The sequence below is a fragment of the Oryctolagus cuniculus genome, chromosome 3 (genome assembly GCF_964237555.1).
Source record: "Oryctolagus cuniculus chromosome 3, mOryCun1.1, whole genome shotgun sequence".
In the NCBI taxonomy this organism is placed as follows: domain Eukaryota; kingdom Metazoa; phylum Chordata; class Mammalia; order Lagomorpha; family Leporidae; genus Oryctolagus; species Oryctolagus cuniculus.
Genome location: NC_091434.1, coordinates 39116315 through 39142376, shown reverse-complemented (window position 1 = coordinate 39142376; position 26062 = coordinate 39116315). Strand labels below are relative to the sequence as shown.

General features: G+C 44.9%; 2 protein-coding genes and 1 non-coding gene across 16 annotated transcripts in view; 1 reads left to right on the top strand and 2 right to left on the bottom strand.

Moving 5' to 3' along the window:
• Window positions 1–575: 575 nt before the first annotated feature.
• On the bottom strand, window positions 576–22250 carry PPIL3 (peptidylprolyl isomerase like 3). Of its 2 annotated transcripts, XM_008258946.4 has the most exons (7): window positions 21901–22250; window positions 20930–21002; window positions 17478–17552; window positions 16155–16248; window positions 14704–14771; window positions 9469–9587; window positions 576–1128 (listed from the first exon to the last, which is right to left on the bottom strand). In XM_008258946.4, exons 2-7 carry the CDS (start codon window positions 20930–20932, stop codon window positions 1002–1004), a joined length of 486 nt encoding a protein of 161 aa, XP_008257168.1. In that variant the 5' UTR covers window positions 20933–21002; window positions 21901–22250; the 3' UTR covers window positions 576–1001. The 2 variants fall into 2 exon arrangements, with proteins under 2 accessions (XP_008257168.1, XP_008257169.1); XM_008258947.4 differs by lacking the exon at window positions 17478–17552 and having other exon boundaries at window positions 21901–22191.
• LOC127491925 (small Cajal body-specific RNA 20) lies at window positions 4514–4644 on the bottom strand. Its single transcript, XR_007920850.1, has one exon. It is a non-coding gene; the product is annotated as a small Cajal body-specific RNA 20 (non-coding RNA).
• The window catches only part of NIF3L1 (NGG1 interacting factor 3 like 1), a 24102-nt gene continuing 20260 nt past the window's right edge, over window positions 22221–26062 (top strand). For 3 of the 13 annotated variants that reach the window (XR_011387163.1, XM_017343016.3, XM_017343014.3), the window contains exons 1-3: window positions 22221–22322; window positions 24170–24253; window positions 24351–24811. Coding sequence is in view for 10 of the 13 variants with exons in the window: in XM_017343016.3 (XP_017198505.2) it covers window positions 24376–24811 (436 nt within the window). In the remaining 3 variants the exon portion in view is untranslated. Of the gene's footprint in view, window positions 22368–24076; window positions 24254–24350; window positions 24812–26062 lie in introns of all 13 variants that reach the window. The other 10 variants (XR_011387165.1, XM_070070415.1, XR_011387164.1 and 7 more) reach the window with 8 other exon arrangements.

Genomic DNA, 26062 nt, shown 5'->3' with positions numbered 1-26062 from the left:
GTTAGGAGCAGCTTTTATTTACTTAACTGCATGCCAGAAGTTTTACACATACTATTTCAATTAATCCTCACATAGGCTTCGGAGGAAATATTTATGGATGAGAAAACAGAGATGTTATCCTGCCTAAAATCACACTGCGGAGACACAGCTGATTGAGCACACACCAGGACTCCACAACTGCTTTTACCAAGCTTACTGCACATTCAAATGAATCTGTAGAGCTCCAAGATACGCCTTTTTTTTTTCTAAAAAAAATTTTAAAGAGTATTTGAAAGAATTACAGAGGCAAGGGGACACAGATGGAAGATCTGCTGATTCACTGGCCAAGACAGCCAGGGCTGGGGCAGGCCAAAGCCAGGAACCAGGAGCTTCCCTCCTTGTCTCCCACATGGATGCAGGGTCCCCAGTGCTTGGGCTATCCTCTGCTGCTCCCCTAGGCACAATAGCAGGGAGCTGGATTGGAAGTAGTGCAACCCATATAGGATACCAGCATCAAAACCCACTACTCCACAATGCCAGTCCCAAAAGATATACTTTAAAAAAAGTTCCATGAGTAAATCACATGTGAGATATTGTTAGAGTACACTAAGAACTTTTTAGAGCTTTTATTAAGTCCAAAGACCAGAACACTGCCTTTCTAGACCATCCCTTTACCCTGTCCGTCAATTTAACTCCATAATAGAAAATATTACTTCTAAGACAGAAATGCCTGTACTTAACTGAGGGTCAGCATTTAAAAATGAGTATTTATAGGCAACAACAATCAAACAGGCTTTTTATATTAAAGAAATACATTGGCTAGTAGTTGTAGTAAACAATATGCTGTAGGAATGGGGGTTAAAGCCACTGGGCTCTCCTTGGCATCACCAGCTCATAGAAGATCTTGTTGTAAACAAGCAGAAAGAAGGATGATGCAATCTCTGACATATTTAAAACTGGGTAAACCACAATGGGTGTGTTCCAACAAACAGTGTGTCATGTATTTGCCAGGCTTAATATAGCTACTGAGCAAATGGGTTGGCATGAATAGTTATGTCCTTAATGTGTACATCATTCAGAGGTCGATATGTCTTCTCATTTACTGGTAACTTCTCCAATTCATCTAGAGTCTCCAGACCATCTATTACCCTAAAAGAGAAACAACATAGTAAGTGAAAGTTTCCAAAGATTGAAACAGAATATCTAAATATCTAAGGCAATTAGTTTCCTTAAGAGGAAAGGACCATGTTAGAATTTCTGAGTATACAAAATATTAATTTGATTTTTTGCCATAAAATTCAAAAAAAATCCATTTTATGCTGTTAGTCAACAACAGCAATAGACAGAAATATTCCTACAAAAGTACCCCAAATTATATTATCCATTTCATACAGTCACACAGAATAACTACAAATGGGGCCAAAACACGTTCTTTTTTTTTTTAAAGATTTGCTTATTTATTTGAAAGGCAGAGTTACACAGAGAGAAGGACGGGCAAAGAGAGAGAGAGGCCTTCCATCCACTCATTCACCCCCAAATGGCCGCAACAGCAGGAGCTGTGCCAATCCAAAACCAGGAGCCAGGAACTTCTGTGTTTCCCACGCAGGGCACAAGGGCACAAGGGTCTAAGGATTTAGGCCATCTTCCATTGCTTTCCCAGGCCACAGCAAAGAGCTGGATCAGAAGTGGAGCAGCTGGGACTTGAACCAGTGCCCATATGGAATGCCGGCACTGCAGGCTGGGGCTTTACCCATTATATCACAGTGCCAGCCCCCAATATACTCCAATATACTTTCTTTCTCCTTTTTTTTTTTTTTTTTAAGATTTATTTATTTTTTTGAAAGTCAGAGTTACTCAGAAGAGAGGCAGAGAGAGAGGTCTTCCATCCAGTGGTTCACTCTCCAATTGGTCACAATGGCCGGAGCTATGCTGATCCAAAGCCAGGAGCCAGGAGCTTCTTCCAGGTCTCCCATGTGGGTGCAGGGGCCTAAGGACCAGGGCCATCCTGTAATGCCTTCCCAGGCCATAACAGAGAGCTGGATGGGAAGTGGAGCAGTCAGGACTCGAACCGGCCCTTCAGGCCAGGGCGTTAACCCGCTGAGCCACAGCACCCCACCCCCATATACTTTCATAACAATTCTGACACCAAATGTGTTGGTTCTCTCAATTCTTCACTTATGAGTGCCCTAAAATGTAATATTCTGACACTACCTACTTGGAGTTGATGCAGGCCTTACAGGCAAGGCCCACAAGTCTGCCCCCCTACCACAGGTGCCAGTTCTAAGTCCCAGGTAGTGACCTCACCTGGCCACAAATCAGGGGTTCCCATGATCCCTTTCTTGCATCCCATAGTTTGCTACACTGGTTCACAGAATTCAGGAAACTATTTACTATTATGGTTCATTAGAGAGGATATAACCAGGAATAGCCAAAGAGATTCATAGGGTAAGGTGTAGAGCAGGTGCTCGGAGCGTCCATGCTGTCTCCCTCTAGGCCACCCTCCTAAATCCACCAGTCTGGAGCTCCTAACCCTGTTTAGGGTTTTTATGGATGTTCTATCACAAAGCAATTTATTTTAAGTCACTGGTCATTGGTGATTGAACTCAAATCTCCACAGAGATGGAGTGGTGAGAGTGACAGGATTAGGAGTTCAAACCATCAAATCAGGTGGTTTATTCCTCTGGCAACCCTTCTGCTTTCAAGAGCCCACCAAGAGTCATCCCATTAGCATACTCAGGTGTGGTTGAGAGAGGTTTATTATGACCAGCAAAGTACTTGTCTAATCCTATCACCAGAAAATTCCAAAGGTTTTAGAAGCTCATTTCTAGGAACTAAAGACAAAGACCAGGGGCTGGCGCTGTGGTACAGCAGGTTAACACCCTGGCCTGAAGCGCTGGCATTCCATGTGGATGCCGGTTCTAGTCCCAGCTGCTCCTCTTCCCATCCAGCTCTCTGCTATGGCCTGGGAAAGCAGAAGAAGATTACTTAAAATACATGTTTTGGACATTTGAGTCTAAAAAAAGGTGGTTTTTTAGATTATATTTCCTGGTACAACTCATTAATTTTCAAGATTTACAATATGTACTTAAAAAAAAGATAACAATTTTAATTTACTTTGCATTTCCACTAAAAGGATGTGTTAAAAAAGAATATAGAAAAGAATGCTTGGGGGGCCAGTGCTGTGGCATAATTGGTGAAGCCCCCTCCTGCAGTGCCGGCGCCAGTTCGAGTCCTAGTTGCTCCACTTCCAATCAAGCTCTCTGCTATGGCCTGGGAAAGCAGTGGAAGATGGCCCGAGTCCTTGGGCTCCTGCACCCACACAGGAGACCAAGAAGAAACTCCTGGCTCCTGGCTTCGGATCAGCCCAGCTCCAGCCATTGTAGCCAATTGGGGAGTGAACCATTGGATGGAAGATCTCTCTTTCTCTCTGCCTCTCCTCTCTCTGTGTAACTCTGACTTTCAAATAATAAATAAATCTTAAAAAAAAAAAATGCTTGGAAGGGGTATCAGCAGCAATAACCACAATGACCCAAACGTTTTGATTTTATTTCTAAATGTAGGGCAACTAAAGTCTTTAAACTGTAAGTGTTACAGGGTTTTCTACCATCAAGTCAATGAGAGAAACAGAGGATATAAGTACACAGTACTCATGCAAAAAAAGGCCAGGCAGAGCTGAGGCAGCTTAAGTCTGGTCAAGTATCTAGGACATGAGCCCCTTGGAGAATGAGCAAGAAATTACAGACCATGTTCCCAAAACGTATTTGCATATCCACACAACATACAACTGTAAGGAATTTATGAAGCGAAAGTTAGGAATCCTCATTCTGAAGTGGGCATTTGGCACAGTGGTTAAGCTGTCAGTTGGGATACCCACATCCCATCCTGGCTCTGCTCCTATTCCTAACTTCCTGCTAATGCACACCCTGAGAGGCAGCATGTGACGGCTCAGCTACTTGGGTCCGGGTCCCTGCAACCCATGTGGGAGATCCAGGTTGAGTTCCTGGCTTCCAGCCTCAATCTGACCCAGTCTTAACCACTGTGGGCATTTGGGGAGTGAACCAGCAATTGCGAACTAATTCTGTCTGCATTTCAAATAAAGGAAAAAAAAATTTTTGTTTTAAACACTACAATTTTGTCACAAATCCAATAAGATAAGTCCTGGCAATTAATCAATAATTGATCAATAATTCTGAATGATGACTTAAAGAGAAAACTAAAGGAAAGGATCCTGGGTTGTTTATACACACACAGATTACTAGATCCTCTAGTACTTTGATAATTTCATCGATTACCACTAATGTATAAATTAGAAATCCTTTTTTCATAGACATTTATTTCCTAGTTCTGTAGAAATAGGTCCTATTGGATGTTCTTTATTGTTTAATAATATACTTGTGGACTAAAAGATAAGAGTGCTGTATAACATCAGCACATTACATCAAACTAGCATATTTGCCTTTATTGTGTTTGTCATTAGCCTAAATAGAAAGGTCTTTAAAACTGATTTTTTGTCTTGTTTTGTTTTTTTCTCTACAGATGTGTGAGGTAGGAAAACGAGGCTGCTCAGCTCTTGCAGTCCCGACGATGGCCTCAAGAGGGCTAATCTCGGCCTCCAGCCCTGGCTGGGGAGAAGAGGGACCCCCACAGCCCCACGGGAGACAGGCCCAAAAGTTGATTTTTTTTGAGGGGCTGATGTTGTGGCATAGAGGATAAAGCTGCTGCCTGCAAAGCTGGCATCCCATATGGACACTGGTTCCTTTTCTGGCTGCTCTGCTTCTGATCCACCTCCCTGCTAAGGGGCCTACGAAAGTAGCAGAGGATGGCCCAAGTCCTTGGGCCCCTGCTAAAGCTCCTGGTTCCTGGCTTTGGATCAGCCCAGCTCTAGCCACTGTGGTCATTTGGGGAGGGAACCGAAAGATGGAAGACCTCTTTCTCTTTCTCTCTCTCTCTCTAACTCTGCCTTTCAAATAATTAAATCTTTAAATTAAAAAAAAAAAGCATTTGAATGCATTTGCATTTTGTTTGGTCTTGTATTCATTCAATAAAATATTTAATTAGTGTTAAGTGTGAACTAGCCCTAGCAAGTAATCATAGGTTGGATTTTAAATTGCCAGTGAAATTGCCATATTGCAGATATCTCTTTTTTTTTCTTTTAAAGATTTATTTATTTGTTTAAAGAGTTATAGAGATATATAGATAGATCTTTCATCTGCTCATTAACTCCCCATATGGCCACAACAGCTAGGGCTGGGCCAGGTAGAAACCAGGAGGCAGGAGCTTCTTCAGGGTCTCCCCTGTGGGTAGCAGGGGTCCAAGGCCCAAGCACTTGGGCCATCTTCCTCTGCTTTTCCTAGGCCATTAGCAAGGAGCTGGATAGGAAGTGGACCAGCTGAGATGTGAACTGGTGCCCGTAAGGGATGCTGGAATTGCAGGCAGCAGCTTTACCTGTTATGTCAAAATGCTGGCCCATGCAGATGTCGGAATGAACTTTTTTTTTTTAAGATTTATTTTTATTTATTTGAAAGACAGAATTACAGGAGCTGGTGCCGTGGCTCACTTGGTTGATCCTCCGCCTGCGGTGCCAGTATCCCATATGGGCGCCGGGTTCTAGTTCCGGTTGCTCCTCTTCCAGTCCAGCTCTCTGCTGTGGCCCCGGAAGGCAGTGGAGGATGGCCTAGGTGCTTGGGCCCTGCACCCACATGGGAGACCAGGAGGAAGCACCTGGCTCCTGGCTTCGGATCGGCACGGCACGCTGGCTGTAGCGGCCATTTGGAAGGTGAACCAACAGAAGGAAGGCCTTTCTCTCTGTCTCTCTCACTGTCTAACTCTGCCTGTCAAATTAAAAAAAAAAGAAAAGAAAAGAAAAAGAAAAAGAAAAAGAAAAAGAAATAGTTACAGAGAGGTAGAGGTAGAGACAGAGAGATAGAGGTCTACCATCCACTGGTTCACTCGCCAGATGGCTACAATGGCCGGAACTGTGCTGATCCGAAGCCAGGAGCCAGGAGCTTCTTCCAGGTCTGCCATGTGGGTACAGGGGTCCAAGGACTTGGGCCATCTTCTACTGCTTTCCCAGGCCATAGCAGAGAGCTGGATCGGAAGTAGAGCAGCCGGGTCTTGAACCAGCACCCAAATGGGATGCCGGCGCTTCAGGCCAGGGCTTTAACCTACTACGCCACAGTGTCGGTCCCTTAATGAACTTTCAATGTTAAATAAATTGGATGTTCACTTATAAAAAATGTAGAGACATGTATATGGAATAAAAAAGTTGTAAACAAAATATATTTTCCTTCATTTAAAAGATGTTTATTTTCATCTACTTGAAAGGCACAGCGACAGAGAATGAGAGAAAGAGAGACAAGGAGAGACAGCGAGTGCACAGTCTCCCATCTGTTTGTTCACTTCCCAAATACAAAATAGCCAGGGCTGAACAAGACTGAAGCTAGGAACCAGGAATTCAATCTGGGTCTCCCCTCTGAGTGGCAGGGACCGGTGTATCTAAGCCATCACCTGCTACCACCCAGGGCACACATTAGCAGAGAGCTGGATCAGAAGCAGAGCTAATCAATTCACAATAGCTAAGACATGGAATCAACTTAAATGTCCATCAACAGAAGACTGGATAAAGAAATTATGGGATATGTACTCTATGGAATACTACATAGTGGTAAAAAAAAAGAATGAAATCGGTCATTTGCAACAAAGTGGAGGAATCTGGAAAACATCATGCTGAGTGAAATAAGCCAGTCCCAGAGGGACAAATATCATATGTTCTCCCTGATCGGTGACAACTAACCGAGCACCAAAAAGGAAACCTGTTGAAGTGAAAAGGACACTATGAGAAGCAATGACTTGATCAGCCTTGTCCTGTCAAGGAACGGCTTACTATTTTATTCTTTTTAGTATTTTCGTTTTCTACTTAATACCATTGGTTGAACTCTTTTTTTTTTTTTTTTGACAGGCAGAGTAGACAGTGAGAGAGAGAGAGAGAGACAGAGAGAAAGGTCTTCCTTTTGCCGTTGGTTCACCCTCCAATGGCCGCCACAGCTGGCGCGCTGCGGCCGGCGCATCACACTGATCCAAAGCCAGGAGCCAGGTGCTTCTCCTGGTCTCCCATGGGGTGCAGGGCCCAAGCACTTGGGCCATCCTCCACTGCACTCTCTGGCCACAGCAGAGAGCTGGCCTGGAAGAGGGGCAACCGGGACAGAACCCAGGGTGCCGGCGCCGCAGGCAGAGGATTAGCCTACTGAGCTGTGGCGCCAGCCTGGTTGAACTCTTAACACAGAATTATTCTCAAGCATTTAGATCCAATTGAAAATTGATCCCTGATAAAAATAAGAGTGGGAATAAGAGAGGGAGGAGATTTACAGTTCAGCAATGTTCCCTCAGACTTACCCCTAAGGGTAAAGCTAAAAAATTCCATGGGATTCCAAATCCCATTAAGTTGGCAGGTACCAATGCCATCTTACTAGTTAAAGTGATCAGTTTAAGTTCATAGCTGATCATAAAGATAGGATTAAGTGTCAAAGGGATCACATAAATAAGACCAAGTGTCTGCTAATAATAATTGATAGAATTAAAAAGGAGAGAATGATCCAACATGGGAAGCAGGACACACAGCAGACTCATAGAATGACAAGTGCCCTAAACAGCACTCTGGCTCAGAATCAGCTCTTAAGGCATTCAGATCTGGCTAAAAAGCCTATGACAGAATTTCAGGCATGGAAAGCCAAGACACTGTAGCAAAAAATGGCCTACATGAAAGATCTCTGTGAGTGAGATCCCAGTGGAAAGAAGTGGCCATCAAAGAAGGAGGTAGGTACCTTTCTCTGAAGGGAGGAGAGAACTTCCACTTTGATTATGACCCTTTCTAAATATTGATGGAGTTTGTGGACTCAAGAGGTTTCCGTAGCCTTGGCAGCTCATGACAAGAGCCTCAGGTGATCACTGACATCATAAATAAGAGTGTCAATTGTTAAATCAACAACAGGAGTCACTGTGCACTTGCTCCCCATGTAGGACCTCTGTCCTTAATGAGTTGTACTATGAGAATTAATGATAAAACTAGTCTTCAAACAGTACTTTATACTTTGTGTGTCTATGTGGGTGCAAACTTAAAATCTTAGTATAGAGTTGATCTTCTGTATATAAAGATAATTAAAAATGAATCTTAATGAAGAATGTGATGGGAGAGGGAGTAGGAGGTGGGATGGTTTGGGGGTGGGAGAGCTGGTATGAGGGGAAGAACCGCTATAATACAAAAGTTGTACTTAAGAAATTTATATTTATTAAATAAAAGCTTTCTATAAAAAAATAGAAGCAGAGCTGAGATTTGAACCCAGGAAATCCAATATGGGATATAGGAGTACCACGTGGTGCCAAGCACCCACACCTTCTGTGGTTTATTGAGCATGATAAATTATTTGTTGAATGAACAGATTTACTTCCCATTGATTTATAAAAACAACTTCCAGGTATAATGCTTATATTAGATAATGTGGCAGCACCTCCCTAGAATACACCCTCTTTCTCAGGGAAACTTTGATTTTATCAAAGATGACAGTGTGCCAGGCTGGGAAAAAAAAAATCCTATTCTTTTTTGTAGGAAAGGCATGGCCACATATCTAAATTCTGGGTCGTCCAGGAAAGTTCTTTAAAAAGGAGCTGACTCAACTGGTAGGCTACTTCTGTGCTTCCTCTTCCTGTGTGGCTGGCACACAGATGTTTTGGCTGCAGCAGTGCTGTCCATATTATGCCTATGAAGTAAGTCCCAGAGGATAGCTAATGATGGTTGGAAAGAAAGACACAAGTGCCTAGAACCTTGGTGACATAATGGAAACACTAAGCCAGGCCACCTTGTTTGAAAAGGTATGTTAGTTGCTGTGAACCGCTATTCTTAATGAAAACAGATACATTACTGTTAACTTGCAGAACAATCCTGGAAAAAAAAAATTATTGGTTCCTCTTTCACAAAATAAAAACGGGGCTCAGAGAGGTTGTAACTTTCCCAAGGTCACAGGCCAACAAGGGGTAGACTTAGACTTCAGGAATATTTAGCTCTCATATCATTCTTTCCAGTATTTGTTATGCTGCTATGCCAACCATGCCTATGTACCCCTTGCACTGAAATTCTAAGAAAAACCATAACCAGGGCAGGTTTTTGGCCCGATGACTCAGATGCTTCTGGACACCCACATCTCACGTCAGTGCCTAGGTTTGTGTCCCGGCTCTGTTTCTAATTACAGCTTTCTGTTGATGTACACCCTGGGAGGAAGCAGATGATGGCTCAGGTAATTGGGTCTCCACCACTCATGAAGGAGACTGGGATGTAGTTCCTAGCTCCTGGCTTCAGCTTGGTCTAGCTCCAGCTATTGTGGATATTTGGGGAATAAACCAGTGGATGAATGATCTTTTTCTGTCTTGTCTCTATCTTTCAAATAAATAAAAATTTGTAAAAAAGTTAAAAAAAAAAAAAACACCTCGAATACTCACTTCCCAAATACTGTGTACTTCATGTCCAAATGTGGCTGCTTGCCATAGGTGATGAAGAACTGAGATCCATTGGTATTTGGACCATTATTGGCCATAGACACAACACCTCTAACATTGTGCTGAAAAAGAACAAAGTGTTGACCCATGTTATTATATAAATATTCCAACTATTGAGTCAAGAAATGTACTTTTTATCCTTCCAATATTTAAGAGAACAAGGAGACACTTAATCAGTTTCTCCTTACTTGGGTTAATCCAGATGTTCAGTTTCTATATAATCCGTATCCTTGAAAACCTGTAAAAACTTGTTTATAATTCAAAGCACATTCCCAAATTAATTTCATTTGTACTTTGGAAAAGTATAGCCATAAGCAGCTTTAGTAATGCCAATGCATAACAGAAATAATTCTTACATTTACATTAAGGAATAATGAGCTGACATGAAACAATAAGGCAGCCAACAAAACCAGAATCCCTATAATCTCTTCACATGTACTGAACTCACTGGTTTTATCTGAAATCGAAGGGAGGTTAGGCTAGTTCAGGGTCTACACATAATTCACATGCTCACAAGGGTCTTGCAGACAGTAAGCTGACCATTGGAAAGAGTGTAAACATTGGGGAGAGATGGAGTCTGGCAAAATGAATAGCCTATCTCTTGCCTAATGGCGTTAACTTTTTTTTTTTTTTTAATTGATGACCAAAGAGAATGAATCTGTGGGTCTTCCATTCATGGACAGTCAACTCACAATCCCAGGCCTGCATGAGCTAATCAATCTATAATATCATGGTACTATTTGTGTTCAAGAATGAAAAGGACATTACTGGTAAGACTGAAGATATGACTAACAATTATGCTATAAGGAGGTGCCCAATTATAAAATACACCATAAGTAACTCCAATGATTACCCTGTCTTTAGCTATTCATCTGGTAACTGTCGCTCCCCCACCTTCAGAGGAAGGACACTGGACGCTGTTTTCTTTCCCCGGTCCTTCCCGGATTTGCTGCCGCTCCCCCGCCTCCGCGGAGGAGTGGCACCAACGAGCTCTCCGACCCACTCTCTCAGGGGGCCACCCCACATGTTGTCTCTCTCCCCCTTTTATAGTCCTCTCCCACCAATCTGAGCTCCGCTGCCCACGTGCTGAGCACGCGCTTTCTTCCAAACAGGGGTTGGGTCAGGAATCAGCTAATTGAGGAAGCAGCTGTGTAAGACTTGTTTACTCCCTCTCAGCGCCATATGGTGGGAGATCAGACGCATAGAGTTAGTTTCAGTCCACAGTCTCAGTACTTATTTGTCTCCCTGGCGCCCCGACATGTTGCGGGAGACAGACCCTGTTCCCCACAGGTAACACTGATTAAATAAGTCCTAGAGATACAACTACATCAAAATATTAATATTTATTTTCTCCCTAAAAGGTGATTACCTATCAAATGTAATATCAGATATAACTTTTTAAAAGACTTATTTATTTATTTGAAAGGCAAAGTGACAGAGAGAGAGGGACAGAGAGATGAGAGAGGGACAGAGAGATCTTCATTAGTGGTTCATTCCCCAAATGATCATCAACGACCCAGGTGGGGCCAGACCAAACCCAGGAGCCTGGAGATCCATTCAGGTCTCCCACAGAATGATAGGTCCCAAGCACTTGAGCCATCTTCCTCTGCCTTCCCAGGCACATTAGCGGGGAACTGGATCAGAAGCAGAACAGCATTCTGAAATAGAATGCCAGCATTTCATGTGGTGGCTTAATCCATTATGCCACAATGCTGGCCCCTTAGCTTTTTTTTTTTTTAAGATTTATTTATTTAGGCCGGCGCCGCGGCTCACTAGGCTAATCCTCCACCTAGCGGCGCCGGCACACCGGGTTCTAGTCCCGGTCGGGGCGCCGGATTCTGTCCCGGTTGCCCCTCTTCCAGGCCAGCTCTCTGCTGTGGCCAGGGAGTGCAGTGGAGGATGGCCCAAGTGCTTGAGCCCTGCACCCCATGGGAGACCAGGAAAAGTACCTGGCTCCTGCCTTCGGATTTGCGCCGGCTGCAGTGCGCCAGCCGTGGCAGCCATTGGAGGGTGGAACCAACGGCAAAAGGAAGACCTTTCTCTCTGTCTCTCTCTCTCACTATCCACTCTGCCTGTCAAAAAAAAAAAAAAAAAAAAAAAAAAAAAAAAGATTTATTTATTTGAGAGGCAGAGTTAGGGAGATGGAGAGACAAAGAGACAGGGAGTGATCTTCCATCTGCTGGTTCACTCCCCAAATGACTGCAATCGCCAGGGCTGGGCCAGACCAAAGCATCTTCTGGGTCTCCTACATTGGTGCAGGGGCCCAACCAGTTGGGTCATTCCCCACTGCCTTTCCGGGTGCATTAGCATGGAGCTGGATCAGAAATGGAGCAGCCAGGACAGGAACCAGCACCCATATGGGATGCCTGTATTGCAGGCAGCGGTTTTACCCATTGTACCACAATGCCGCCCCTATATTTCTTTTAAAAAAAGTTTTAGAGACATATTTGGAAGGCAGGAGGACAGAGAAACAGAAAGACAGAGAGATCTGCCATCTGCTGGTTCATTCCCCAGATGCCTGCAGTAGCCAGAGCTAAGCCAGGCTAAAGCTAGGAGCCAGGAACTCAATCCAAGTCTTCCATGTGGGCAGCAGGGACCTAAAGACTTAAGCCATCACCTGCTGTTTCCCAGGGAGCACACTCAGGAAGCTGGGTTTGAAAAAGGAGTGAGAATTTGAACCCAGGGATTCTGACACAAGACGTGTGCATCCCAGGCAGAATTTTAGCTGCTAAGCCAAATGCCCACCCCTAGATATATTTCTAATACACGTACCATTTCTAAGTTAATAAAATAAGCATCTATTGATGTATTTTCCAGTCTTAAGAGCTAGAATCTCCAAATCGCCACATATGCCTATGTGCTCCTCCCCATTTCTTTAGTCTCTGCAAGAGGTAACCCCATGTTTCAAACAATATATTATTGTTTGCTTTTGCTAGTTTTTGGACCCTAAAACATTGTATAATATAATCTTGGTTTTCTGGGGTGTGCTTTTCACATTTAACATTGTTACATTTCTCAGATTTATACAGGGTCCAGGCGTTTGGCACGGTGGCTACAATGTCCTTTGGGATACCTAAATTCCATACTGAGATCCCTGAGCTTGATCCTCAGCTCTGCTTCTGGTTCCAGCTTCTTGCTAATGCGTACCCTGCGAGGCAGCAGATGAGGGCTCAAGTACTTGGCTCCCTGTCACCCATATGGGAGACCTAGACTGAATTCTTGGCTCTTAGCTTTGGTCTGGCCTAGCCCCAGCTATTGTGGGCATTTGTGGAGTGAACCAGCAGATGAAATGTATCTTGTTCTCTCCTGCCTTTCGAATTAAAGAAAAATAAACAAATTTTTAAAAATAAGGTTTATACATGTTTAAGCATGTTGATTTTTTAACTGCTCTGTGATTCACTATGGAATGTGCTAAAATCTATGCATTCTATAATCAATGAACATTTGGCTTATTTCTAGATTTTTGTTATTACAAATAATACAACAGGAAACGTCCTGTACTTTTCTTAGTGTACAAGTATCTCTTGGGTAAGCATCTGGGAATGCAACTGCTGGCTCAGAGGGTGGGAAGACCCAGCATGCATCCTCAACCCTGGTGTAGAAGATCATGGTTTTTAACTGTACCTGCAAAGGAAAACTGGGGAACCTTAATATAGTAAAGGTCCTAATTAGTTTGCCTCTATATTTAGGTGGGTAAGACTCTTTTATTTCCACAGATGACTCTGTCATAGCCAATCACTGGTTTTCAACTGGAATATGGAAGCCATTAATTCATGTTTAAAAAAAACTGTTCTGTTTCTTTCACTGATTTATTTGAGAAGCACTGCTCCCACCTGCTGGTTCACTCCCCAGATGCCCACAAATGGGAACATAAACTCCTGTGAACCAAATCTAATTACTTGAGCCATCCTGGTTGCCTTCCAGGGTCCACATTAACAGGAAGCTGGAGTCAGGAGCTACAGCTGAGTATCAAACCCAGGCCTTCTGATATGGCATATGGGTGTGGGGAGCAACTCGGACTAGACTGTTACTGGAATTAAGACTTATTCTATGCATCTGCTCTCCCACAATATGGCGCTGGGAGAGGAGTAAACAGCTTCTACGCAGCTGCCTCTCGCCAACTTGAGTGATGACCTCCAGGAGCTGATCCTGCTCCTGATTGGAGGAGAGCAGCGTACTCGGCGTGTGGGTAGCAGAGTTGGGATTGGTGGAAGAGGACTATAAAGGAGGAGAGAGACAACATGCACCGGGAACACCTGAGGAACATCTGAGCAGCCCCCGAGAGAGCCGGCCGGCGGTGTGCCGCTCCCCCGCGGAAGTGGGGAAAGTGGCAGGGGGAACCGCCCTTCCACGGAGGTGGAAGGACGGTAGCCAACCCGGGAAGAACCAGCAGCAAACCCGGGGAGGGCCGAGCAGACAAAAGAACAGCGCAGGGTCCTGTGTCGTTCCTCCACGAAGAGGGGGAGCAACATAATGGTGCCGTGACTCGGATAGGAAACCTAGGCAGGGTTTAGTGTCATTCCTCCGCGAAGAGGGGGAGCGACATATGGGTATCTTTTTTTTTTTCCCCTTTTGAAATTTTTACTAATGTAAAGAGGATGTGGGCATCTTAACCAGCACCTTCACCACTAGGCCAAATGCCCTGTTCAGTTTCTAAATCAAGAAAAGGCTGAGGGGTAAGCATCTGACTTAGCAATTAAGATGCTGATTAGGATACTGGAATGCCTGGGTTTGATACCCAACTCTGGTTCCTGACTCCAGCTTCCTGCTAATGTAGACTCTGGGAGGCAGCAGGTAATGGCTCAAGTAGCTGGGTCACTGCCACCCAGGTAGGAGACCTGTACTGAGTTCCTGGCACCCAGCACTGGTCTAGCCAAGCCCAGGATGCCGCAGGCATTTGGAGGACAAAACAGTGGATGGGAGCTTTCTCTCTCTCTCTCTCTCTCTGTCTCTCACATAGATAAATAAATAAAAATCTCAAGAAGATCCATGTGTTAGAGTGAGATTCCAGTATACATGATAGGCTATAGTTTCTCTCTGACATCATGATCTATCAAGTGTGGAAAAACTATAAAAAAGTATATTCACTTAGTAATGCTGTTATCTTCTGTTACTAAATGTATCACAGTATCTGAGTGTAACCATGTGTAATAGGTTTTTGACACTGGGGATATATACCTTAAGATATTCACTGTATTCATCTTCAAACTTCTTGCCCCAAATGCTGTTACCTCCTCTTCCAGTACCTACAAAGCAATCAGAAGTATCTAGTTAAAGTTGGAAAAGGATCCAATTCCTAAAACATAAGGTCTACCTTATTACCCTTTATAGACAAATAAAATTTGATAACAACCCCTCAGGCTTTCCCACTTTAACTTTACAGACCAGAAGAAAAAAACTTCCTACAAAAAAAAAATAATAACAATCCTTTTTAATACTGTTCACATTTTACAGGCAGGTGCTAATAGCCTCTGGTTAAAAAATTCTTGGTCCAGGGCTGGCACTGTGCCAGCAGTGCTGGCATCGTAGTGGTCACCAAAGTTAGAGGCCCGAGTGCTTTACTTCTGATCCAGCTCTCTGCTATGGCCTGGGGAAGCAGTAGAAGATGACCCAAGGGCCGGCACCGTGGCTTCTTTGGTTAATCCTCCACCTGCAAGGCCGGCATCCCATATGGGCACCGGGTTCTAGTCCTGGTTGCTCCTCTTCCAGTCCAGCTCTCTGCTGTAGCCCGGGAAAGCAGTGGAGGATGGCCCCCAAGTGCTTTGGCCCCTGCACTGGCATGGGAGACCAGGAACACCTGGCTCCTGGCTTCAGATTGGCGCAGTGTCGGCCATGGCAACAATTTGGGGGGGGGGGGTGAACCAACGGAAGGAAGACCTATCTCTCTGTCTCTCTCTCTCTCTCTCAATGTCTATAACTCTACCTGTCAAAAAAAAAAAAAAAAAGATGGCCCAAGTCCTTGGGCCCCTGCACCCATGTGGGAGACCTGGAAGAAGCTCATGGCTCCAGGCTTTGGACTGGCACAGCTCTGGCCGTTGTGGTCAACTAGGGAGTGAACTAGCAGATGGAAGACCTCTCTCTCTCTCTCTCTCTCTGCCTCTCCTCTTTTTGTGTAACTCTGATTTTCATATAAATAAATAAATCATTAACAAACAAACAAAAATTCTTGGTCTGAGGCAGGGGTTCAGTGCAGCAGTTAAGACAATGCTTGGAACAGCTTTATCATATGTTGGAGTCCCTAGATTCAAGTCCCCGTTCTTCTTCCCCTCTAGCTTCCTGCTAATGTGCACCCTGGGAGGCAGCAGGTGATGGCTCAAGTACTTGGGTCCCTGTCACCCATGAATGTGATCCAGGTTGAGTTACCAGCTCCTGGCTTTGTCCTGTTGCATGCCTGGCTATTATGGACATTTAGGGAGTGAACCAGTGGATAGAAGATCAATCTCTCTCTATTTGTGTCTCTGTTTCTCTCTCTCTCTCTGATTTTCTTCATCTCTCTGCCTTTCATATAAATATATTAAAAAATTTTTTTAAGTTTCTTGCTGTTGTAAGATAGCACAGTTATAAAAACTTCATTTGCTTTTATTTTTCTACAGCCAATTCCTTAGATCTTAATTCATGGAAAAACTTACCTGTTGGATCTCCTGTTTGAACCATGAAACCCTTGATGTTTCTGTGAAATATACAGCCATTGTAGTAATTACTGGCACAAAGAGCCAAGAAATTCTGAAGAGAGTAAAAAAGATGACCAAGAAATGGTGCAGCAGAAACACATTTAAGATAAAGAACCAATCGTTTATTGAGAACACCAGAGCAGTGTATCTTGCAGATACTACTTTAAATCATGTCACTTCGCTGCCTAAAACACGTCAATGGCTTTGTTCTGCTCTTGCAATAAAACACAAAATCTTCAGCAGGGTCTCACAAACCCTTACCTCTATATGCTCTGTGATTACAACACCTGCCTACTGCCTGCCCCATTAACCCCATCAATACTGCCACCATTATCCATTCCGCCCTGGGGACCATCGTACCTGCTGTTTCTATACCAGGAACATTCCTTTTATATCTTTCTACGGAGATGTCTTGATACGTTCTGTACTCACTTTAAGTATTACTTTCTCAACTAGGCCTGCCCTTGTTTTCTTCTTTTAGATACAGGATGAGCACACCTAATCCAAAAATTCAAAATCTGAAATGCTCACAAGTTTCCCAAAAGTCTATGCAAACGTTCCAAAGTTTGAAAAATCTCTGAAATCTGAAACTAGGCATTTCAGATAAGGGCTGCTCAACCTGCAGTTCCTCTCCCATTATTCTCTGTTTTACCACCTTCTTTTCTTTAAGGCATTATCACCGTTTAGACTTCATTTTGCCACCCTGTCCATTTTCCCAAGTAGAATAGTAGTTCAATGAGGGCAAGAGTGTCTCTTATTCATCATTGTACTCATGCATATGTGGGGGTCTTCAAAACATGTAGGGAAAATATATATTATGAAAAACTGAAAAAAAGCTACGCATGGATTTTAAAACTTTTACAGCAAAATAAACTTATCTTTTAATTCCATTTCCACAAACCTTTTAAAGTACACTCATACATCTAGACCTGGCACAACAGCCTTTCACAAATAATTCTTAATGAAAGACTATATTTAGAGGAATCTTCTTTCTACCCTTGTCATTTATACAGGTGAAATAATGTACAGAACCGTTCTCTTATCTAATATCCTAATGATTATGTTTCCTAAGGAAAACGAACCAACAGAAAATGATACTTGACACTCTTCTCTTTGATGACCTACTTCTGAAATGAAGAAAGATAAGTGGAAATTAGACCAGAAGTTACAATGACTAGTTTTCCTGACAATAGTTTTACAGAAAGCTTTTGAGGTGGTTCAACCTAAAAAAGGTCATCCTGCAGCATTCATTGAGTTTAATATGCAAATGATGTTACTCACCTCACATGTTTTGGGAGTCCTCTCACAGAACACTTCTATTTTAATATCACCTACATCTGTATGTAATGTCACAGACTAGGAAGGAGAGAGGATGTGAGACAAATAAGCTCTTCAAATGATTTGATGTACTACATTACTGCACAGGATGGATATTCAAGATGACAATAAAAATATAAAAAAATACTGCTTTAGATATGATCCATCTACATAACAGAGCTAAAAGATAAGATGTACTTCTTCCTCCAATTTTTTTAAAGATTTATTTATTTATTTGAAAGAGTTACAGAAAGACAGAGAAAGACGAGGAGAGGGAGTGGGGAGAGGGGAGAGAGAGAGGGAGAGGGGGAGAGAGAGAGAGAGAGAAAGAGACAGTTAGGGAGAGAGAGAGAAGAGAGATATCTTGTACCCACTGGTTTATTCCCCAGATGGCCACAACAGCCAGTGCAGGACCAGGCAGAAGGTTTAACCCAGGAGCTTCTTCCAGGTCTCCCACATGGGTGGCAGGGGTCCAGTGTTTGGGCCATCTTCCACTGCTTTCCCAGGTCATTAGCAGGGAGCTGAATTGGGTAGTGGAGCAACCAAGACTTGAACCGCTGCCTATATGGGATGCTAGTGTCACAGGTGGCAACTTTATCTGCTATGCCACAATGCCGGTCCACAAATTTCTTTTTTTTTTTTTTTTTTTTTTTGACAGGCAGAGAGGACAGTGAGAGAGAGAGACAGAGAGAAAGGTCTTCCTTTTGCCGTTGGTTCACCCTCCAATGGCTGCCACGGCTGGCACACCGCGCTGATCCGATGGCAGGAGCCAGGTACTTATCCTGGTCTCCCATGGGGTACAGGGCCCAAGCACCTGGGCCATCCTCCACTGCACTCCCGGGCCACAGCAGAGAGCTGGCCTGGAAGAGGGGCAACCGGGACAGAATCCGGCGCCCCAACCGGGACTAGAACCCGGTGTGCCGGCGCCGCTAGGTGGAGGATTAGCCTAGTGAGCCGCGGCGCCGGCCCACAAATTTATTTCAAAAGCATTTATCCAAATGATAAATTGTGATGGAAATAATTGCTATAAATTTTAATTTTTTATCAATAAAAATAATTATATTTTATTATTGATTTATATGGCAATTCAACATCAATTAATATCAATTGAAAATAATAAAAAATGACATTTCAAACATAGTTTTTACCATCTCCTTTACAGAATTTAATTCCGAGAAATGGAGCTAAAAAACAATTCCTTGTGACTGGTGTTGTGTGTAGTGAGTTAACCCACAACCTATGATGCTGGTATCCCATATGGGCACCAGTTTGAGTCCTGGCTGTTCCACTGATTCAGTTCCCTGCTAATGTGCCTGGGAAAGCAGTGGAAGATGGCCCAAGGATTTTGGGTCCTGCAGCCAACTGGGAGACCCAGATGAAGTTCTTAGCTTCTGGCTACGGCCTGGCCCAGCTGTTGCAGCCATTTGAGAAGTCAATCAGTGGATGGAAGATCTCTCTTTCTCTCATTTTCTCTCTCTGTAACTGTGTCTTTTTTTTTTTTTTTTTTTTTTTTTTGACAGGCAGAGTGGACAGTGAGAGAGAGAGAGAGACAGAGAGAAAGGTCTTCCTTTTGCCGTTGGTTCACCCTCCAATGGCCACCACAGCCGGCGTGCTGCGGCTGGCGCACCACGCTGATCCGAAAGCAGGAGCCAGGTGCTTCTCCTGGTCTCCCTTGCGGGTGCAGGGCCCAAGCACTTGGGCCATCCTCCGCTGCCTTCCCAGGCCACAGCAAAGAGCTGGTCTGGAAGAGAGGCAACCGGGACAGAATCTGGCGCCCCGACCGGGACTAGAACCCGGTGTAACGGCGCAGCTAGGTGGAGGATTAGCCTAGTGAGCCGCGGTGCCAGCCTGTAACTGTGTCTTTCAAAGAAACTTTTAAAAAATTCCTGCTTTTACTAAAGACAACAAACATAAAATGTGTCAATGTTTTTATTTATTTATTTGAAACATAGAGTTACAGAGAGGGAAAGGAAGAGCAGAGAGAAAGGTCCTCCATCCGCTGGTTCACTCCCCAGATGGCCAGACTGAAGCCAGGAGCCAGGAGCTTCATCTGGGTCTCCCACGTGGGTGAGAGGCCCAAACACTTGGGCCATCTACCTCTGCTTTCCCAAGTGCATTAGCAGGGAGTTGAACTGGAATTGGAGCAGCCGGGACTCAAATTAGCACCCATGTGGATGCTGGTATTGCAGGCAGTGGCTTAACCTGCTGTGCCATGTCATCCCCTAAAAACTGGTTTAAAGTAATTCTGCTTAGCTGCTTTTAAAATTTTTTAATTAATTAATTTTTATATATTTGAAAGGCATGGAAACAGAGACCTTCCATCTTCTACATCTTCTGGTGCATTCTCCAAAAGCTGGGAATGGGCTAAGGTGAAGCAAGGAGCCCAGAATCCAGTCTAAGACTCCCATATGGATGGCAGGGAATCAACTTAGCCATTACCTGCTGCGTCCCATGCAACCATGAATAAGAATCTGGATGAGAAGTGAAGCTGGAACTGGATCCCAGGCCCTCGGATATGGGATGCCAGTGTCCCAGGCAATACTGTGCCAAGCAACCTGACATAAGTTTTAGTTTTTACTTTTTTAATTTTATGTTTTTAAATATTTATTTATTTATTTGAAAGAGTTGCAGAGAGAGAGAGATATCTCCCATCCATTGGTTCACTTCCCGGATGGCCACAATGGCCAGGGGTGGGCCAGGGCAAAACCAGAAGCCAGGAGCTTCTTCTAGGTCTCCACATGGGTGTAAGGGCCCAAACACTCAGGCCATCTTCCACTTTTCCCAGGCCATTAGAAGGGAGCTGGATAGGAGGTGGAGCAGCTGGGACACGAACCAGATGGGATGTCAGGTTTACCTCTACACCACACACTGGCCCTCAATTTTAATTTTTAAAATATGTATTTTCATCTACTTGAAAGGCGGAGAGAAAGGGGAGGGAGAGGAAGAGGAAGAGGGAGAAAGGGAGAAAGGGAGAGAGAGAGATATTAGATAGATAGATAGATATGGGGCAGGGAAGGGAAACAGAAGTATCTTCTACTCCCTGGTTTACTCTCCAGATGCCTACAACAGGCCAGAGCTGGGCCAGACCAAAGCCTAGAACTCCATCTGGGTCCCTCATACATGTAGTTAGGGCCTGAGCACTCAAGCCATCATCTGTTGCCTCCCAGAGTGTATTAGCAGGAAGCTGGTCTAAAATGGAGCAGCTAGGACAAGAACTGGAACTCCAAAGTTGGATGCAGGTGTCCCAATTAATAACTTAACAGGCTGTGCTATAATACCCGCCCCTTCAAATTCTCATTTTTAAAAACTATCATTCTACATTGCATGCTTCTATAACGTATAACTTCTTCACCTTGTCACTAACAGTTCTAAAAATTACTTATGAAAGATATTTATAAAAATTCTATAAAACTTACCATTTTTCTTCTTGATAGTTCCAGGGAGTTCTTTTTAACTTCTCCGAGTCTTAAGAGAAGCTCAAGAATAAGTCTATTCCCAAAAAGAAGAAAGAATTAAGGTCATTTTCCTGCTGTCTTCATTCACAGAGGCTCATCTTTATTGTAAATAAGAAAAAGCCTGGGGTGGTATCCCATGTAACAAAAATCCAGTTACAGAAGTGATGAGACCCTATGGAATGAAGCCCAGCAATCTGCTACTTCTACTCACTCTTCTCTAAGAGCCTCTTTGCAAGTCCAATAAGCCAGGTACATTCCCACCTTAGAATCCAGGCACTGGCTGGCAACACTAACACTAACACTTTCTTACAGCTAATTTCCTTACCTCTAGGTCTCTCCTCAAATGTCAAGTCTTACTTACCTCACAGCCCTATTTAAACAGCTGCAGGAGCCAGCACTGTGGCTAGTAGGTTAGGGCTCTGCCTGCTGCCTGCCATCCCATGTGGGCGCGGGTTCGAGTCCCGGCTGCTCCACTTGCAATCCAGCTCCCAGCTTGTGGTGTGGGGAAGCAGCAGAGGATGGCCCAAGCGCTTGGGCCTCTGCACCCACGTAGGAGATCGGGAGAAGGCTCCTGGCTCCCGGCTTCGGATCAGCTCAGCTCCGGCCATTGCGGCCATTTGGGGGAGCGAACCACCGAATGGAAGATTCTCTCTCTCTCTCTGCAACTGTCTTTCAAATAAATAAAAATAAACAAATGTTTAAAAATACAGTGCTCGAAACCCAGGACCTGTACTGTTTTCTCTTCCCAAATTACTTATCACTAACATACTAAACATACTAAATCCTTTCCTTACTTATTCTGCCGTTCCAGCAACACATTTGCCACACAGCACGTTCACTCCAAGTGTCCCAAGAACTAACAGTGCAATACAGGGCTCAGCAAGCCCTTGAAAAAGTAAATGAAAGAATGAATGAAGTTGCCCCACACTTACCCACTTCGGTCAGCACAGCCGTTGTTAAACAGCGAAGATGCAATTGCAGAAGCCTGGACAAGTCTTTCGGTTCTCAATTACGAGTTTGGGGGCCACCGGAAGTCGGGCGCGGGACCCATTAGAGAGAGCCTTCTTACCTCCTCTTTCCTCCCTTCTTCTAATATCAAACCAAAATGACTAGCACTAGGGAAACAATGTGATTTATCCGCTAATTTGAAATTTGACGGCGAGGTGCAGCTCTGTTAACTGCACTGGAGTCCGGAGCATAACCCGGAACTACCCGCCAAACTCAGGCAGTGTTTTGGGTACGACTGTAAAACAGGAGGGACCAACTTCCGCCCTGTTCCTCGCTGCCTATAGCCGAAGGCCAGGAGAGCCGGCTCGGGACGGGAAGTGGTGGCTACGGAGGTGTGCCCGGACTCGTGAGTAGTGGGCAATTTAAACCCGAAGAGAGGAGTTGTGGCAGGGTAGGAGATGACTGTTAGACGTGGGTGCTGCAGAAAAAGAGGGCACAAAACTGCCCTGCTGAACGAGCGCAGAGGGCAGTGGTGGGGCGGGGTTCCCGAGGACCTACACACTGTGCCTTCTGACCCTTCACTGCCTGGGAAAGGCTTGAAGTAGCACTGGAGTGAGCTGGAGACGAAGCAAGGCAGAGTCGTTTGCAGGTCGTATTGGCTAGCGATAACACAGGGGCTCTAGGACAGGCATTGTTCCTGCCTTGTGTTTAAATCTCGCCTGCGTACTACGAGCTGGGCGTTTTTATATTCGTCTTTTTACAGGGCAGAACCTCAGAAGTCAGGTACTTTGCCCGTGGTGGCACAGGTGTGGCCGAGGACTGCGGTCTGGCCTCCGTCAGTGCAGTTCACCAGCGTCCTGGGCTGCCACCCACTGTTCTCGCTGCCTGTGGCTCCGGGCTTGGAGCCGCCCGTTCTCTCGTGGCGGTGTTTCACCGCCTTCTTTCCAAGCGCTCTTTCACGTGTAAACGACGGAAACCCTTCGCGGTGGCACGCCGGCTTTGGAGCTGGCCAGATTTACAAGAGTTGGGAGAGTGGATTAGTATCAGGATATGTAATTGGAGGGTGGAAGTGGTGTCAGAACCATTAGATCTTCCAAGACCTTGCGTGGTTTTGGAAAGTGGTTTTGGTTTCAAAGTTGCCCCTCTTCCAGGCCAGCTCTCTGCCGTGGCCAGGGAGTGCAGTGGAGGATGGCCCAAGTGCTTGGGCCCTGCACCCCATGGGAGACCAGGAGAGCACCTGGCTTCTGCCATCGGATCAGCGTGGTGCGCCGGCCGCAGCGCGCTGGCCGCGGCGGCCATTGGAGGGTGAACCAACGGCAAAGGAAGACCTTTCTCTCTGTCTCTCTCTCTCTCATTGTCCATTCTGCCTGTCAAAGAGAGAAAGAGAGAAAGAGAGAGAGAGAGAAAGAGAGAAAGAAAGAGAGAAAGAAAGAGAGAAAGAGAGAAAGAGAGAGAGAGAGAGAAAGAGAGAAAGAGGGAAAGAGAGAAAGAGAGAAAGAAAGAATTAACCAGGGGTGAGCATTTTGGCATAGTGGTTAGGATGCTGCTTAGGACTCTGGCATTCTATTCTGAAATGCCTGGATTCAAGCCCCAGCTTCTGATTCCGGTTCCCTGCCAATGTACCCCTGGGAGGCAGCAGTGGTGGGTCAAGTCCTTGGGTCCCTGCCACCCATGGGGGAGACCTAGATTGAGTTCTAGGCTTCTGGCTTCCATCTTGTGGTCATTTGAATAAAATATGAAAGTAAATAACAGTGTAAAAAGTAATATATTGAGTATCCACATCCTATTAAAATATTTTTGCAATAGACATTGTGAAAAAATTTATTTTTGCTATCACTGTGTTATGCTTATTCATTAAATTTATAGTTGGCTATATTTCTTGTATTTCACTGTAGTAACAAAAAGCTAATGTACACTCTGGAGGACCTGTGAAGTAGGTTATAGTCTCCATTTTTTATTTTACTTTTTACAACATTTATTTGAAACCCAGAGTTAGAGAGAGAGATCTTCCATCTGCTGGTTCATTCCCCAGATGGCCACAATGGCCTTGGCTGGGCCAGTCTGAAGCCAGGAGTTAGGAATTCCATCTGGATCTCCCATGTGGGTGGCAAAGGTCCAAGCACTTGGTCCATTTTTCACTGCTTTCTCCGGGCGCATTAGCAGGCAGCTGGATCAGAAGTGGAGCAACTAGAATTGAGGATGGCGGCCTTGGAAGAGGCAGCTTAACCCACTGTGCTGCAACGCTGGCCCCAGTCTCTGTTTTTCAGATGAGCAAACAAAAAAGCTACAAGAGGTTAAATGACTGAGCTAAGTGGCAGAGGCAGTATTTGAACCCAGGTTAGTATGACAGCAGCTCTTTGACTCAGATGCTTTGAAGCCTCGGAGGTGCAGGCCTGAACTGTACATGTGTACTCTTCTCTGTGTTTGACTTCAGAAACTGAGCGTTGCCTGCTTGCTGTATGTTGTCATCTTGTGCACGCCTGGCCCCCTCGACAGTCCGGCTTGTCCATTCTCTGAACTGCAGTTCTTCCCGTTCCTTCATGGATCTGAAGGCGCTCATCTCCTCCTTGAATGACTTTGCATCCCTGTCTTTTGCTGAAAGTTGGGACAATGTTGGGTTGCTGGTGGAACCAAGCCCACCACATACTGTGAATACACTCTTCCTGACCAATGACTTGACTGAGCCAGTGATGGAGGAGGCTCTGCAAAAGAAGGCGGATCTCATCCTTTCCTACCATCCACCCATCTTCCTACCCATGAAGCGCATAACCTGGAAGTCCTGGAAGGAGCGCCTGGTGATCCGGGCTTTGGAGAACAGAGTTGCCATCTACTCTCCTCACACAGCCTATGACGCTGCACCCCAGGGAGTGAACAACTGGCTGTCCAAAGGGCTCGGTGAGAAGCCTCTTGTTCTTTCATATTTGATACTTTCTCTACAAATACTTTGAAATTTTAGAATGTCTTTCCAGTAGAGTTTTAATGTTTTAGGGGTAAGCAGGGTATTCTATTTTTATATACTTTGAAATAATGTTGCTGAAATATGGCAATTAAATTGCCTTTGAGAAATGAAACATCTTTTACCCTTAATGAGTGAGGAGAGAGCAAGAAGTCTGCACTGCTGGACTGAGCTGATGACTCATCGTGGTGCATTGCCTTGGACCCAGGCACTTCACAAATGCTTGTGTTGGGAGCTCGCTCCTCTCCAGGGTACACTTGGTGTGTCGGTCACATAGACACCCGGGGTTGATAGGATGCTTGCTTGGGCCCTGCACAGTGTGGCAGTTCAGTGTGTGTGTGTGTGTGTGTGTGTGTGTGTATTAGCTTTATTTTAATGAATCTTTCTAGTTCATGCACTCATTGTGGGATACGGCTTTTGTGGTGATAATCTGGATTAATGTTAGATTATGAACTTTTGCAGTCTGAATCATGGTTTATGTGGTTAGATTTACCAAGCAGTACCCAATTCTGTATATCATCTAAAAATCTGTAAGGCAGTCTTTTATATATATATGTATTTATTAATATATATATGTGGGGAGCAACTCGGACTAGACTAAGTTACTGGAATTAAGACTTATTCTATGCATCTGCTCTCCCACAATATGGCGCTGGGAGAGAAGAAAACAGCTTCTACACAGCTGCCTCCAGTTCAGCCAATAAACTGTAGGACTTGCTCCTGATTGGAGGAGAGCAGCGTGCTCGGCGTGTGGGCAGCCGAGTTGGGATTGGCAGAGGAGGACTATAAAGGAGGAGAGAGACGGCATGCACCAGGAACATCTAAGAGGAACATCTAAGGGGAACACCTGTGCAGCCCCCGAGAGAGCCGGCTGGCGGTGTGCCACTCCCCTGCGGAAGTGGGGGAAGTGGCCAGGGGGAACCGCCCTTCTACGGAGGTGGAAGGGACAGTAGCCAACCCGGGAAGAACCAGCAGCAAACCCGGGGAGGGCCGAGCAGACGAAAGAACAGCGCAGGGTTTAGTGTCGTTCCTCCACGAAGAGGGGGAGCGACATAATGGTGCCGTGACTCGGATATGAAGCCTAGGCAGGGTTTAGTGTCGTTCCTCCGTGAAGAGGGGGAGCGACATAATGGTGCCGTGACTCGGATAGGAAATCTAGGACGGATAGAAAACTTAGGAGGGAAGAAACG